At 55.1% G+C, this 12251-nt stretch overlaps 1 protein-coding gene across 3 annotated transcripts in view; it reads right to left on the bottom strand.

The window, feature by feature from the left end:
* Positions 1 to 12251, bottom strand: part of CLIP2 (CAP-Gly domain containing linker protein 2) — a 76289-nt gene that overhangs the window by 56237 nt on the left and 7801 nt on the right. For all 3 annotated transcript variants that reach the window (XM_029220582.1, XM_029220584.1, XM_029220581.1), the window contains exon 2: positions 457 to 647. In XM_029220582.1, the coding sequence (XP_029076415.1) occupies positions 457 to 580 (124 nt within the window). In that variant the 5' untranslated portion in view covers positions 581 to 647. The remainder of the gene's footprint in view (positions 1 to 456; positions 648 to 12251) is intronic.

The raw sequence follows: 12251 nt of genomic DNA on the forward strand, positions 1-12251 counted from the left end.
ACCAGCAGGAGGACTACAGGTTACACAAGTAAAGCTCAAAGGGCATAGGTCTGGGTGGTAGACAAGAAAGCTGATGGGAAGATGGGGATCATTTCAGACCCTGGAAGGGGAATGAGTGGGGGCAGGGAGGCTGGCAGAGGCTGGAGTTTGAATCGGGCTGTGTTTCCCAGGCTGAGTGACGTGGGCAAGTTGCCATGCCTCCCTGGGCCTCCATTTCCTCATCCCTAAGGGAAGCCAACAGTGGTACCGCCTCCCAAATTTGGAGGAGCGTGAAAAGGAACAATTGCACATAAAGCATGTGTCCCTGCCCGTTAATTTTCAAAGGGATGTGGTCAGACATCAAGAAGAACTTCTGGGAACTGCTGGCCTCCAGGCTGGTCAGGGAGCAGCCCAAGTTCCCTTGGCTCCTCCGGAAGAACCACTACCCACCCCCGCTCCACCCTTGGCCCTGCGCACCTTCCTTGGAGCCAGTAGCCGTCACAGTGGCAGAGGCCGAGGTTGATCCAGTGGACGTCCGGCCCATGGGGCTTGAGTGCTTCCCCCCGCGGCCGGGGGGCTTCAGGCCGCTGGGCTTCTGCATGGTGGTGCCACTCGGTGGGCAGAGAAGGGTCTGTGCAGGTCACGTGCTCTCCGCCATTGTCACTCACCTGTGGGCAGAGAACAGGAGGGATCACATCACAACGTCACCAGATGGCAAAGCACCCCTGGCCCCGTGAGGCAGGGACCATGGTCATCCCCATTTTCTAGATAGGGAAACTGAGGTACAGGGAAGTGGCTGCAGGCGTGGGCCCAGCATGGCGGTGGCGCTGCCAGGAAACGTGTTCCAGTCCGCCAGACTCTGGGTCGGGCACACACTCTGTCTTACATCCGGGACCCAGGAGGTGAAAATCGGGAGGAAGCCGGCTCAGGGGTCTGCAGCACAGGCTGTATTAACCCCAGCAGCCCCTTAGCAGGACCGTGCAGCTCAGCACGGCCACCAACAGCTGAATGTAGCTCTCACCACACAGCACTGGCCAGCAGATTCTGACATGCATGGGCAACCCAGTGGGTCACCCTCCAGTGGCCCCCAGACCCTCTAGGACCAGCCAACAGCTCACATCCCTCAATGCAGGCTGGACAAAGCAACATCTAGTTTAATCAACCAGCCTCACCACACAGGCCATACGCCAGCTTTGGGTTCACCATCCAGCACTCACCCACTCCACCCCAGGTGCAGGGACACACACACAGAGGAGCTTACACCTGCCTCAACCCCCTGCCAGGACGGACTTGCCGTGCCCTCAGCCTGCCCTCCCGCAATTACAGCTCCCTGCTTTCATGACTAAGCAGAGAAAGATGCGATGCATATGGCCAATAGGGCACTAGTGTTTGACAAAGGGGATTCCTGAGAGGGGAAGCCCCCAATCTCCATGGTGATCAGCTCAGGGTACCAGGTGACAGAAAGATGGGACTGGCTGCAGGGGAGTTGGGGGAGAGGCAGAAAGGACAGGCCCACATCCCCTACTCCCCCACTGTCTTGTGTGCACACCCTCTCTTCTACTAGGTATTCATGTAGGGCTCACCATAGGCCAGGCCCTGTCCTGCCCCAGAGCCGCAGGCAGGATGTGTCCTCCACCTAGGGGAGCACACTGTCCAGTGGGGAGAGGGGATGCAGAGCACAGAGGACGGACAGAGGATTTTGGGAGAAAGCATCACCCCCTCAGGACCTCAGGAACAGGGGACATTAGTGCCTTCTGGACATTAAACTCATGCAGTAGGGGATGCCGCACCCTTCGCCCGTCCAGCCGTATCCTTATCCCACTCATGGTCACAGAATATTATTCCTTTTTAGAGAACCCTTTTCTCCATTCTTGAGCCATATGACTTACATGAGCTGACCCCCAATCCCCACACCTAGAGTGGACACATGACCCAGGCCTGGCCAGAGCCCCATGGTTAGCTGAAGGAAGATCATGTGACCCAAGGAGCATCAGGGCCTGGACTCTGGCTGGAACCTTTAGGAAAAGGTGCTCTTCTTGCTCTGGGGCTGTCTAGGTGTGGGATGAAAGCCAGGAGCTGCAGGATTACTACATAGAAGAGACTGCCAGGGAACAATGCCAACACAGAGAAAGCAGAGCTAAGTCCCAGGATTTGGAGGGCCTGGATCCAGCTGAACCTGAAGCTGGTCACTTGAGCCCTTCACTTACATCAGCCAACAAATCCTGATACACACAGGCATTGTTATGTCTTTTTGCCTAATTCTCTTTGAGGGACACTGTCACTTGCAACCAAAGAAGTTCTGACTAATACAGAAGCCAACCCACAATGCTCACAGCAGGAATATGTGTCCCCAGAAAGGCTCCCAAGCCAGCAGGATGAGCCAACAACACTATTACCGTCCTGGCATAGCCATGGGAAGGATCAGCTCCTCACACAGGGTGGTTAGACATAAGAGCAAAGGAAAATGAGTTCCTGCAAGGCACAAAGTAGTGGCACCTACATGCCCAGGTGAGCTGATGGGTGTATGAGGTATGCCAGCCTTGGCCTGCCCCCCAGAGTCCGCCAAATCCAACATTCTAATCCCCTGACCAACTCCCTGACACCCCAGGAATTCTGGGGCCCAGGAGTCACTCGCTGTCAGGCTTGGGTCAAGCTACAAATCATATATCTAATAAAGGTCATTTATTCACCAACATATGAAGAACCCTTACAACTTACTAATAAGACCTAATAAAAAAATGAACAAAAGATTTGAATACCCATTTCACCAATGAAGATACATAAACAGCAATAAGCACATGAAAAGATGACCTACATCATTAGTCACAAGGGCAATGTGGATCAAAACCACAATGCGATACCACTTCACGCAGATCAGGACAGCTAAAATCAGAAAAACCGACAATATCAAGTGCTGATCAGGATGTCGAGTAATCAGGACAGATTGTTGGTGGAAATGAAAACCGGTGCAACCCCACTGGAAACCAGTTTGGCAGTTGCTTAAAAAGTTAAATATAGGGGCTTCCCTGGTGGCGCAGTGGTTGAGAATCTGCCTGCTAATGCAGGGGACACGGGTTCAAGCCCTGGTCTGGGAGGATCCCACGTGCCGCGGAGCAACTAGGCCCGTGAGCCACAACTACTGAGCCCGTGCGTCTGGAGCCTGTGCTCCGCAGCAAGAGAAGCCGCCATAGTGAGAGGCCCGCACACCGTGATGAAGAGTGGCCCCCACTTGCCACAACTAGAGAAAGCCCTCGCACAGAAACAAAGATGCAACACAGCAAAAATAAATTAATTAATAAACTCCTACCCCCAACATCTTTAAAAAAAAAAAGTTAAATATATACCTACCATATGACCCAACCAATCACCCAAGCGAAATAAAAGCATATAACCATACAATCATTTGTAAAAAAAAAAAAAAATGTTCATAGTGACCTTATTCACAATAGCCAAAACATGGAATCAACCTAAATGTCCATCAACTGGTGAATATATAAACACAAAGTTCATCTAGACAATAGTACACAGTTGTCCCTTGGTATCCTTGGGGAATTGGTTCAGGATCCCTGAGGCTACCCAAATCCGAGGATGCCCAAGTCCTTCATATAAAATGGTATAGTGCAGTCAGCCCTCCATATCTGCAAATGCAGAACCCAACTGTTGATATTTGCAACAATATGGATGAACCTCCAAAATCATTATACTAAGTGAAAGAAACCAGACCCAAAAGACTACATATAGTTTGATTCCACTTATTTGAAATTTCAAAACTATAGACACAGAAAGCAGATCGGCGGTTGCCAGGGGTTGAGAGCAGGGACTGACTTCAAACAGGCATGAGAGAACTTTCTGGGTGGTAGAAATGTTCTAACACTGGATTGTGGTGATGGCTACACACCTGTATGTTTATACTAAAAGTCATCAAACTGTACACTTAAAATGGATAGATTTAATAATGTGTAAATTATATCTCAACTTAAAAAAAAAAATTCTGTAAAAAATGAAATCCCTGGGCTTCCCTGGTGGCGCAGTGGTTAAGAATCCCCCTGCCAATGAAGGTCACACGGGTTTGAGCCCTGGTCCGGGAAGATCCCACATGCTGCGGAGCCAACTAAGCCTATGCGCCACAACTACTGAGCCTGTGCTCTAGAGCCCGCGTGCCACACTACTGAAGCCCGCACTCCACAGCAAGAGAAGCCACCACAATGAGAAGCCCCCGCTCGCCACAACTAGAGAAAGCCTGCGTGCAGCAATGAAGACCCAACGCAGCCAAAAAAAAAAAAAAAAAAGAAAAAGAAATCCCTGAAGGCTCCCCCTAGTAGTGCGATGGGCTTCAAGGCCCTCCTCACCACCTCCAAGGCCCTCCCTCACCCACTCCACTCCAGCCACACTAGCTCACACTAAGCACACTCCAGCCTCAGGGCCTTTGCACATGCTGTTCCCTCTGCCTGGAATGCTTTTCCTTCAAATATCCAGTGTGTTGCTCATCTCCTCCAATTATCTGCTCCAACGTCCCCTTCGAAGATTACAACCCCTCTCCAGCCCTCCCTGGCTTTGTTTTTCTCTGCTGCACAAGGAAAAGACTTGAGTCTGTTTACTGTGGTATCGTCAGCACTGATGGGCTGCCTGGTGCCTACAGGTGCTCAGGAAACCACCTGAATGGATGAATGATGCTGGCTTATGGGGATGAGAGGCCCGGGAGGCCCCCCTCACCTCCTCAGGGCCCAGCCCTCAGGACTGAGTGGCTTGTAGTGATCAGCCCAGCTGGCCGTCTGACACCACAGCTTTTCATGCAGCTGGTCTAGACTCCTCACTAGCCCACATGCCCTCTGAGACAGGGACCAGGCGTCATAACTGTGTCCGGCATTGGAGGCTCCCCAACCAGCCTTGCTGCCGATGACCCTGCATTTCCTTACCACTCGCCTGACCATCTCCCACCTCCCAGACTCTGCCTGTGCCTTTTCTTCCACCTGCTTCACTTCACCTATTCCAACCACATATGGAACACTTAGCTCGATGCCTCCTCCTCCAGGAAGTCTCCCAGGACCTATGACCCAGAGACCTCAGGATCACACACTGAGCCAAGGAGAGAGGATACCGTTCTCCTACCTTCATCATGCCTTCTGGGAGCCCACGGGTAACCCCAGGTGGGGCCACCATCTCCTCTCTGAGAACCCAGCCCCAGCATGGCGCCCGGCACAGAGCTTGTGATTCGGAAACCCCGTATGAGAGCACACGTGCTACGGCCCAGAGGACAAAGGCCTTCAAGGCCACAAATCCCCAGGGACATTGTTCCCACGGGAGGCTTCTGGAGGCTCTCACAGTCACCCTCCTACCCTCCCAGACCCTGATGACCCAGCAGCGTCCAGCGTGAGGAACCTATCGTGTGCCGGGCCTTACACCCTGATGAGGCGGTGGTCACCTTACAGGAGGAACATCCGATGTTCAAGAAAGTGCGGGGTCGGGCCCAAAGTCACACATGGCTCAGCAGCTGGGCTGGAGCCAGACCCAGGTCTAGCCCTCCGCCTCACTACACTGCCTGGCCCAGGCCTGGAATAACATTTGTGAGACCCCTGGCCTCTGGGGAGAGCACCCACGTGCCTCACGGGCAAAGGAGACCAGAGGAGCTGGTGGGAGAGAGAAGAACCAAGGTTGCATTACTTGGCCCACCCCAGTCCCACCCCTGCCCCCGCGCAGGCCTCCGGTGCTGGGGGAACACAGGGAAGGGGAGATGGAGAGAAGAATGGGGAACAGGAAGAGGGGGAGGAGGCCCCTTTATGACTCAGCCCTGCTTGTGGGACAGAGGAAGAGAAGGGTTTCTTGGAAAAAGCTGGGACGTGGGGATAAGTTGGCCTCTGGCCACACTGCAGCCGATGGGGGAGGCCTGGGAGGAAGTAGATTTCAGTCTCATGGAGTCCAAACCCTAGACCCACCACGAGTGGCTGTGGGACCCTGGCTCAGCACGAGCCTCAGTGTCATCACCTGTAAAATGGGGGGGAAAGCACTGCTGCTGTGTGGGGAGCACAAATGAGCGAGTCCATGAGACAGCCCCACGAATGTCCCTCTGTGCCCGGCGCACAGGCTGTGTGGAAAGGGCAGCATCACTACGATCTGGTCTCTATTACGTTCTCCAAAGGCCCGGGATGCACACCCTGCCTCCCCCAGGAGCCGGGGCCCCGACGAGGCGGGTGTGGGAGAGGCGAGCAAGGGCGGGTGGCGTTCAGACCAACAGGCCCCCTTTGTGCCGCCCTCAATTACCATTTACCAAAGACAAACCCGGGCTGCGTTTCAGGGTTTCCATTTCAGCCGCCCTGGGGGTGGCGGGCTGCAGCTTCGGGGGCGGGGGATGAGGCCCAGGAACTTTCCACCAATCAGCGGCCCAGGGTGCGGCCCCGACAGAAGGGGGAAAGATGCCAACTAGGGCAGTGGAAAGCCCATGTCCTTGTGCCAGCGTCGCCCAGAGGGCATGGGAGGCGGGCACCAGGAAGCAGGCTCCCAGGACCAGACCTCAGCTCAGAGACCTCGGCCAAGAGCCACACCCTGGGCTCTCTTGCTGCCCAGCAGACGCAGCGCTCGGGGGGGGGGGGGGCTCCTCCTGCCCACCCCAGGGGTCCCAGCAGTCGGGGTGCCCATGCTCCCCCCACCTCCTTGTGCCAGGCCACATGGCAGCCAGAGATGGACTTAGTGTGGCCCCTGCCCCCTCACTGCAGGCCCAAAGGCTCCAGACCACAGCAGTGCCACGGGGCGAAGCAGGTGGTGGGAGGCGCACGGGGTGGGGGGCTGGGTCCAAGCTGGGGATACTGCAGGGCACAGACTCCGCTCTGCCAGGTCAACCAAACAGCTAAGGATTTAGACTGCCTAAAATGTGCAGGGGGTGGGTATCCAGAGACTAAAAGGGACACCAGGCGGGGGGAGGGGGTCTCCCAATCATGCCCAGGCATCAGGCTGAGGCGATGATGAGCCACGGAGGGCATCAGGCAAAGGATCTGCAGATCGGATGAGCATTTCGGCAAAACCTCTGGGAGCTAATGAGGATGACGGGGTGCCGTGACAGACAGGGACTCCACGAGGCCTGAGCTGAGACGGAGGCTGGGGCTGGAGGGAACAGAGTGGGGACAGATGCCGAGCAGGTGACAAGTACTGGTGGAGGAGGGCAGGTGGGAGGAGGTGGGGGGGAGGCAGGGCTGAGGACGGCAGAAGGCAGGAGAACCTCTCAACACCTGGAGGGACCTGGGAGCAGGAAGGGGCCAGGGTGGGGAGCTCATCTGGGGACAGGCTGGGTGTGAAGTGACTGAGGCCTGGGGCACCCACCTGGTGTGTAGTACACGGGGCTGGAGGCAGAGAAGAAAGGGAGCAGAGGGCACCGACCTGAGAGCACCCTGATGACAGCCGGGCCAGCTTTCGAGGAGAGGATGTTGTTAGGCTGGAGAGCAGCTGGGCCTCCCCAGTCAGCAGGGAAATGCAAATCCACGCTGCAAGGAGATCCCTTTTCCCACCCAATCAGATGGGCGAAAAGTCAAAAAGCCAGGTGATACCAAGTTGCTAGAAAGGCCTCCGGGAAAGGGCAGGTGGGCCAAGGGCTGGGCGAAGGGCAGGCACAGCCTGGGGGAACAGTGCAGGTGCAGTGGAGACTCGGCCGGGGACCGTGGCCGAGGGTCCTGGAGGCGCCTACACGGCGCTTATCCACAGCATCCCACGCGACAGCCAAGAAATGTAGTTTGGGGGATGGGAACGGGGCCGGGGTTGGGCAACTGGGGCTTCGTTTCTATTTGTAAGATTTGCTTCTTCCTCCTCCTCTTCTTTTTCTTGTAGGCCATGCTGAATGGCAACGTGGGATCCTAGCTCCCCAACCAGGGAAGGGATCAAACCTGCACCCCCTGCACTGGAAGCGCGGAGTCTCGACCGCTGGAGCACCAGGGAAGTCCCGAGATTTGCTCAAGCCCTGCAGGCTGTACGTGGGAGTTCACTGTGCCCTGTCTATTCTTTTCGAGTGCCTCAAATATTTCAGAACATTTTTTAAGTAAAAAAAATTTAAAGACAGACACCAGGGGACGGGGAGAGGAAACAGTTCCTCCCCTCCCCATGCACACCCAGCAAGAGGAATGGGGGACAGGCCCCAAACAGAGTGAACCCCACGGGTGCTGACCGCCAGGCTCCCAAAGGCAGGCCCCTATGTGGGCGTGGCGTGGGCCCCCCCAGCTGCCCCACGGGGCATCCCAACACTCCCGCCTGCACTAGAAACCCAGTGCTACCCCAACCCCCATATCCAGCAGGGGCCCCAAGGGTGAGTGTGACCAACGTCCCCACGAGCCTCAGCCCAGGCGGCACCTACTGCTTGTCCCACCCTGCTTGGAAAAGAGGCCCATTTTGTTCGCATGCGACTGAGGTTCAGGGAATTTCACCCAGTGGTGAAGCGAGAATCCCCATGTGCAAGCACAGAGCAGAGCAGATCTGGGACAGCCCCCCCCCCCCCGCCCCCCGCGAGTCCTGCCAGCTCACACCAGCTGCCCCTCAGGCCTGGGAGAGCGGAGGAGACGGCGCCTGTCTGCCCGCGCCCCAGCCCCCCACCCACCCCTGCTCTCCCCCCGGTCAGTGAGGCCGCGGGGCGGGCTGTGTGAGCCCAACATTCACACAGGGGCCGGCCAGCAGCGGGAGATGGGACGGGAGACCCCAGGAAGAATGTGGTGGTGGTGGGCCCGGCTTGGGGCCCCGAGTCACCCTGGGAGTACCCAGGGGCCTGGCGGCCATCCAGAACCAGCGTGGGGAAGGGACCCAGCCAAGCCTCACAGCAGGGCCGGGGCAGGAACCCAGGCCACACCAGCTGATATGGCTTCAAGGATGGGGAGGGAGGATGACGCTGGGAAGACGGCAGGGCATGCATGCCAGCAGCTCGGACATGGGGTGCAGGGGCACCCACGGGGCTGAGCGGGGAAGGACAGACCGACCTAAGAGCCCGTCGACTCCCCGCTTCCCTGGCACCTGCCGGGGGGAGACAAGCAGGGGTTGAGGCCGGAAGGCTGGCATCCAGTGCCACACACTCAACCATCCTACCATCCTCACGGCCTCTGAGCTCAGGGCTGCGGTTCTTACTTTGTAAAGTCAGTTGGTATCTTCCGTGTCCTGCCCACCCCCGGGGTGACTGCAGAGCCCTGGGAAGGGCCACCCTGTCAGTCCTACCTGAGCTGGACACACTGGGGTGTGGCCATCCTCCCCTCGAGCTTGGAGTTCAGATCCTGTCTCCTGGCAAAGGGGATCAGGGCTGGGAATTGGTTAGGACTCCGCACTCTCACTGCCGAGGGCCAGGGTTCAATCCCTGGTCGGGGAACTAAGATCCCATAAGCCATGTGGGGCAGCCAAAAAGAAGAAGAAAAAAAGGATCAGGGCTGTGTCAGGTCTAGGGAGGGGAAGGAACGTCAACATACTTCCCTGTCTTACACACATGCATGCACGCACAGTTGGCATGCTCAGAACCAGGGCACAGCCATGGCCCCAGAACCCACTCCTGGCTGTGTGGCCACCCACGGCCCAAGCAACTGGACATCTGTAGCCCTCCTGCTACTGGCCCAGGATACTGGGCAGGCATCACCCTGGCTCTGCTGGATGGGCTCCCCCATCAGGCCCAAAAAGAAGGGCTGGGGAACAACACACCTCAAGTTGCCCCCTGACCCACCTTTATTCCCATTTCACAGAATGGGAAAACTGAGGCCCAGGGCACAGGAGTGAAGCAAACAGGACAGTGAGAGTCAGCTGCCCAAATGAAGAAAACTTGTGCTGGCCAAGAAGGGCCCTGAGACCAGACAGAGTCAGAGGCCCAAGGAGGGGAGGGGCCTGCTGAGGTCGCCCAGCGATCAGGGGAACAGGAAGGAACGGGCTCTGGTATCCTGCCTTCTGGGCCAGGATGCTGACCCAGTCATCTTTCACTACTGCCTCCTTCACTTCTGGTTTCCATGGCAGCCCCATCCAACACATCCAGGCCAGGGCAGCTACAGGAAAGTCACCCCCATCTCCTGGGTTCTCCTCCCCAACCCAGCCTGTCGGGGTGGAATTTGCACACGCAACTAAAAATTACCCCTGAGCAAAGGAGAGTCTTTACAATAAGTGGTGTTGGATCAAACGGACAGCCACGTGGGAAAAAAATCATGCTCCCTTCTGCAGCTGGCAGAGTAATGGCCCCATCCCCAGTACTTGTGAACATGTCAGTTTATGTGGCAAAAGGGAATTAAGGTTGCAGAAAGAACAGTTGCTAATCAGCTGACCAGACAGAAGAAGATTATTCTGAACGATCCAGGCAGACTCAATGTAATCACAAGGGTCCTTATACGTGGAAGGGGGGTGGCAGGAGACAGAGAAGCAAAGAGATGGCAGCCTGCAAAGGACCCGGTCCAACATTGCTGGCTTTGAGGATGGAGGCAGGGGCCAACAGCCAAACCATGCGGGAGGCCTCTAGAAGCTGGAAAAGGCTTCTAGAAACAGATTTTTCCTTAGAACCTCTAGAAGGAACGCAGTCCTGCTGACATCCTGCTTTTAGCCTGGTGAGATCCATTTCAGACTTCTGACCTCCAGAAGTGTAAGATAATACATTTATGTCGTTTTAAACCACTAAATCTGTGGTCATTTGTTAGAGTAGCCACAGGAAACTAATACACTTACTTCACATCGTACACAACAATCAACTCCAGATGGACAGAAGATCTAAATGTGAAAGGTAAAACAATACAGTTTTCAGAAGTGGACATGAAAGAAGATCTGCCTTAACGCTGGAGCAGGCAAAGATTTCAACCCAGGAAGTGTTGAAAATAAGGGAAAAGATGGATAAACTGGACAATATTTAGAGCTTCCTTGCATCAAATGATACCAGTGGGGGTGGGTGGGGAGGGAGAGAAAGAATTTGTAATTCCTGTATTGTACAAAGGATTCCTATTCAGAATATGGAAATAACTCCAAAAATCGAGTTAGAAAAATCAGCAGAAGACTTGAACAGGCACTTCACCAAAAAAAAAAAAAAGGGGGGGGGAGTGGGTAATCAAAAGACCAATAAACAGGTGAAAAGATGTTCACCTTCATTAGCCATCATGCCAACACTACATCCTCCGGAATGTATAAAATGAAACACGGACCACACCAAGCGTTGGTGAGGATGTGGAATATCGAGAACGCTCAGGCACTGCTAGTAGGAGTGGAAATTGGTGTAAGCAATGTGGAAGACAGTCTGGCATTACACACTAAAGCTGAGCATGACCCAGCGATCCCACTCCTAGCTATGCCACCACAGAAAAGTGCACATACATGCACCAAAAGATATGGACTATTCCTAATACTCCCGAACTGAAAATAACCCAAATTACCCCTCCATCAGAATGAGTAAATTCCTGGTGGCTTATTCACACAACGGAATAAAGCACAGCAATGAGAATGTACAAACTATCAGTACAACCACAATACGTATGAACCTTGTGAATCCTGAGTGAAAGAAGGCAGATGCGAAGGTGCTCAGAGTGTGCCCTTATGCTTCCATTTAAAAGGAACTTCAGGGCTTCCCTGGTGGCGCAGTGGTTGAGAGTCCGCCTGCCGATGCAGGGGACGCGGGTTCGTGCCCCGGTCTGGGAGGATCCCACATACTGCGGAGCGGCTGGGCCCGTGAGCCATGGCCGCTGAGCCTGTGCGTCCGGAGCCTGTGCTCCATAACGGGAGAGGCCGCAGCAGTGAGAGGTCCGCGTACCGCAAAAAAAAAAAAAAAAAAAAAAAAAAGAAGCTCAAAGGCAGGCAAAATGTATTAATGGTGCTAGAAATCAGGGAAGGGGGTCACGCTTGGGTGGCCTGGAGAAGGGATGAACCAGGCAGGGGGCCATGGTTACCAGCAGGGCCAGCCAGGGCTGCTGGGGAAAGAAGGGGGGAGGAGGGGCAGAACTTGGTGGTCCCAGGGGTGAGGTCAGTCGCTAACAAGCTCTCAAAGTCAGTGTTTTCTTTTATTGCTTCCAGAAAGGCACTCCCCACCTTAATGCTCCCCAGCCACCAAATTCTGGCGGAGTGCCACCGCCACCCCATGCACACTGTCACATCTCCAGGCCTTTGCACACGCTGTTCCCTCTGCTAGAATACCCTTCCTCTCATTCGCTGGCATAATCCCTAGACTCTCTCACTGAGAGCAGCTTTAAAGGGCAGGTTCTTTGCATATCTTGTTGGTTTCAGGACTCACGGTACCTAGGACAGCGCCCAGCACATAGAGAAGCTCAAAAGATGTCTAAGGAATACATGAATGAAGCTCAAAAGAT

This window comes from Monodon monoceros, unplaced genomic scaffold (genome assembly GCF_005190385.1).
Source record: "Monodon monoceros isolate NGI ecotype Baffin Bay Population unplaced genomic scaffold, NGI_Narwhal_1 Super_Scaffold_13, whole genome shotgun sequence".
Lineage (NCBI taxonomy): Eukaryota > Metazoa > Chordata > Mammalia > Artiodactyla > Monodontidae > Monodon > Monodon monoceros.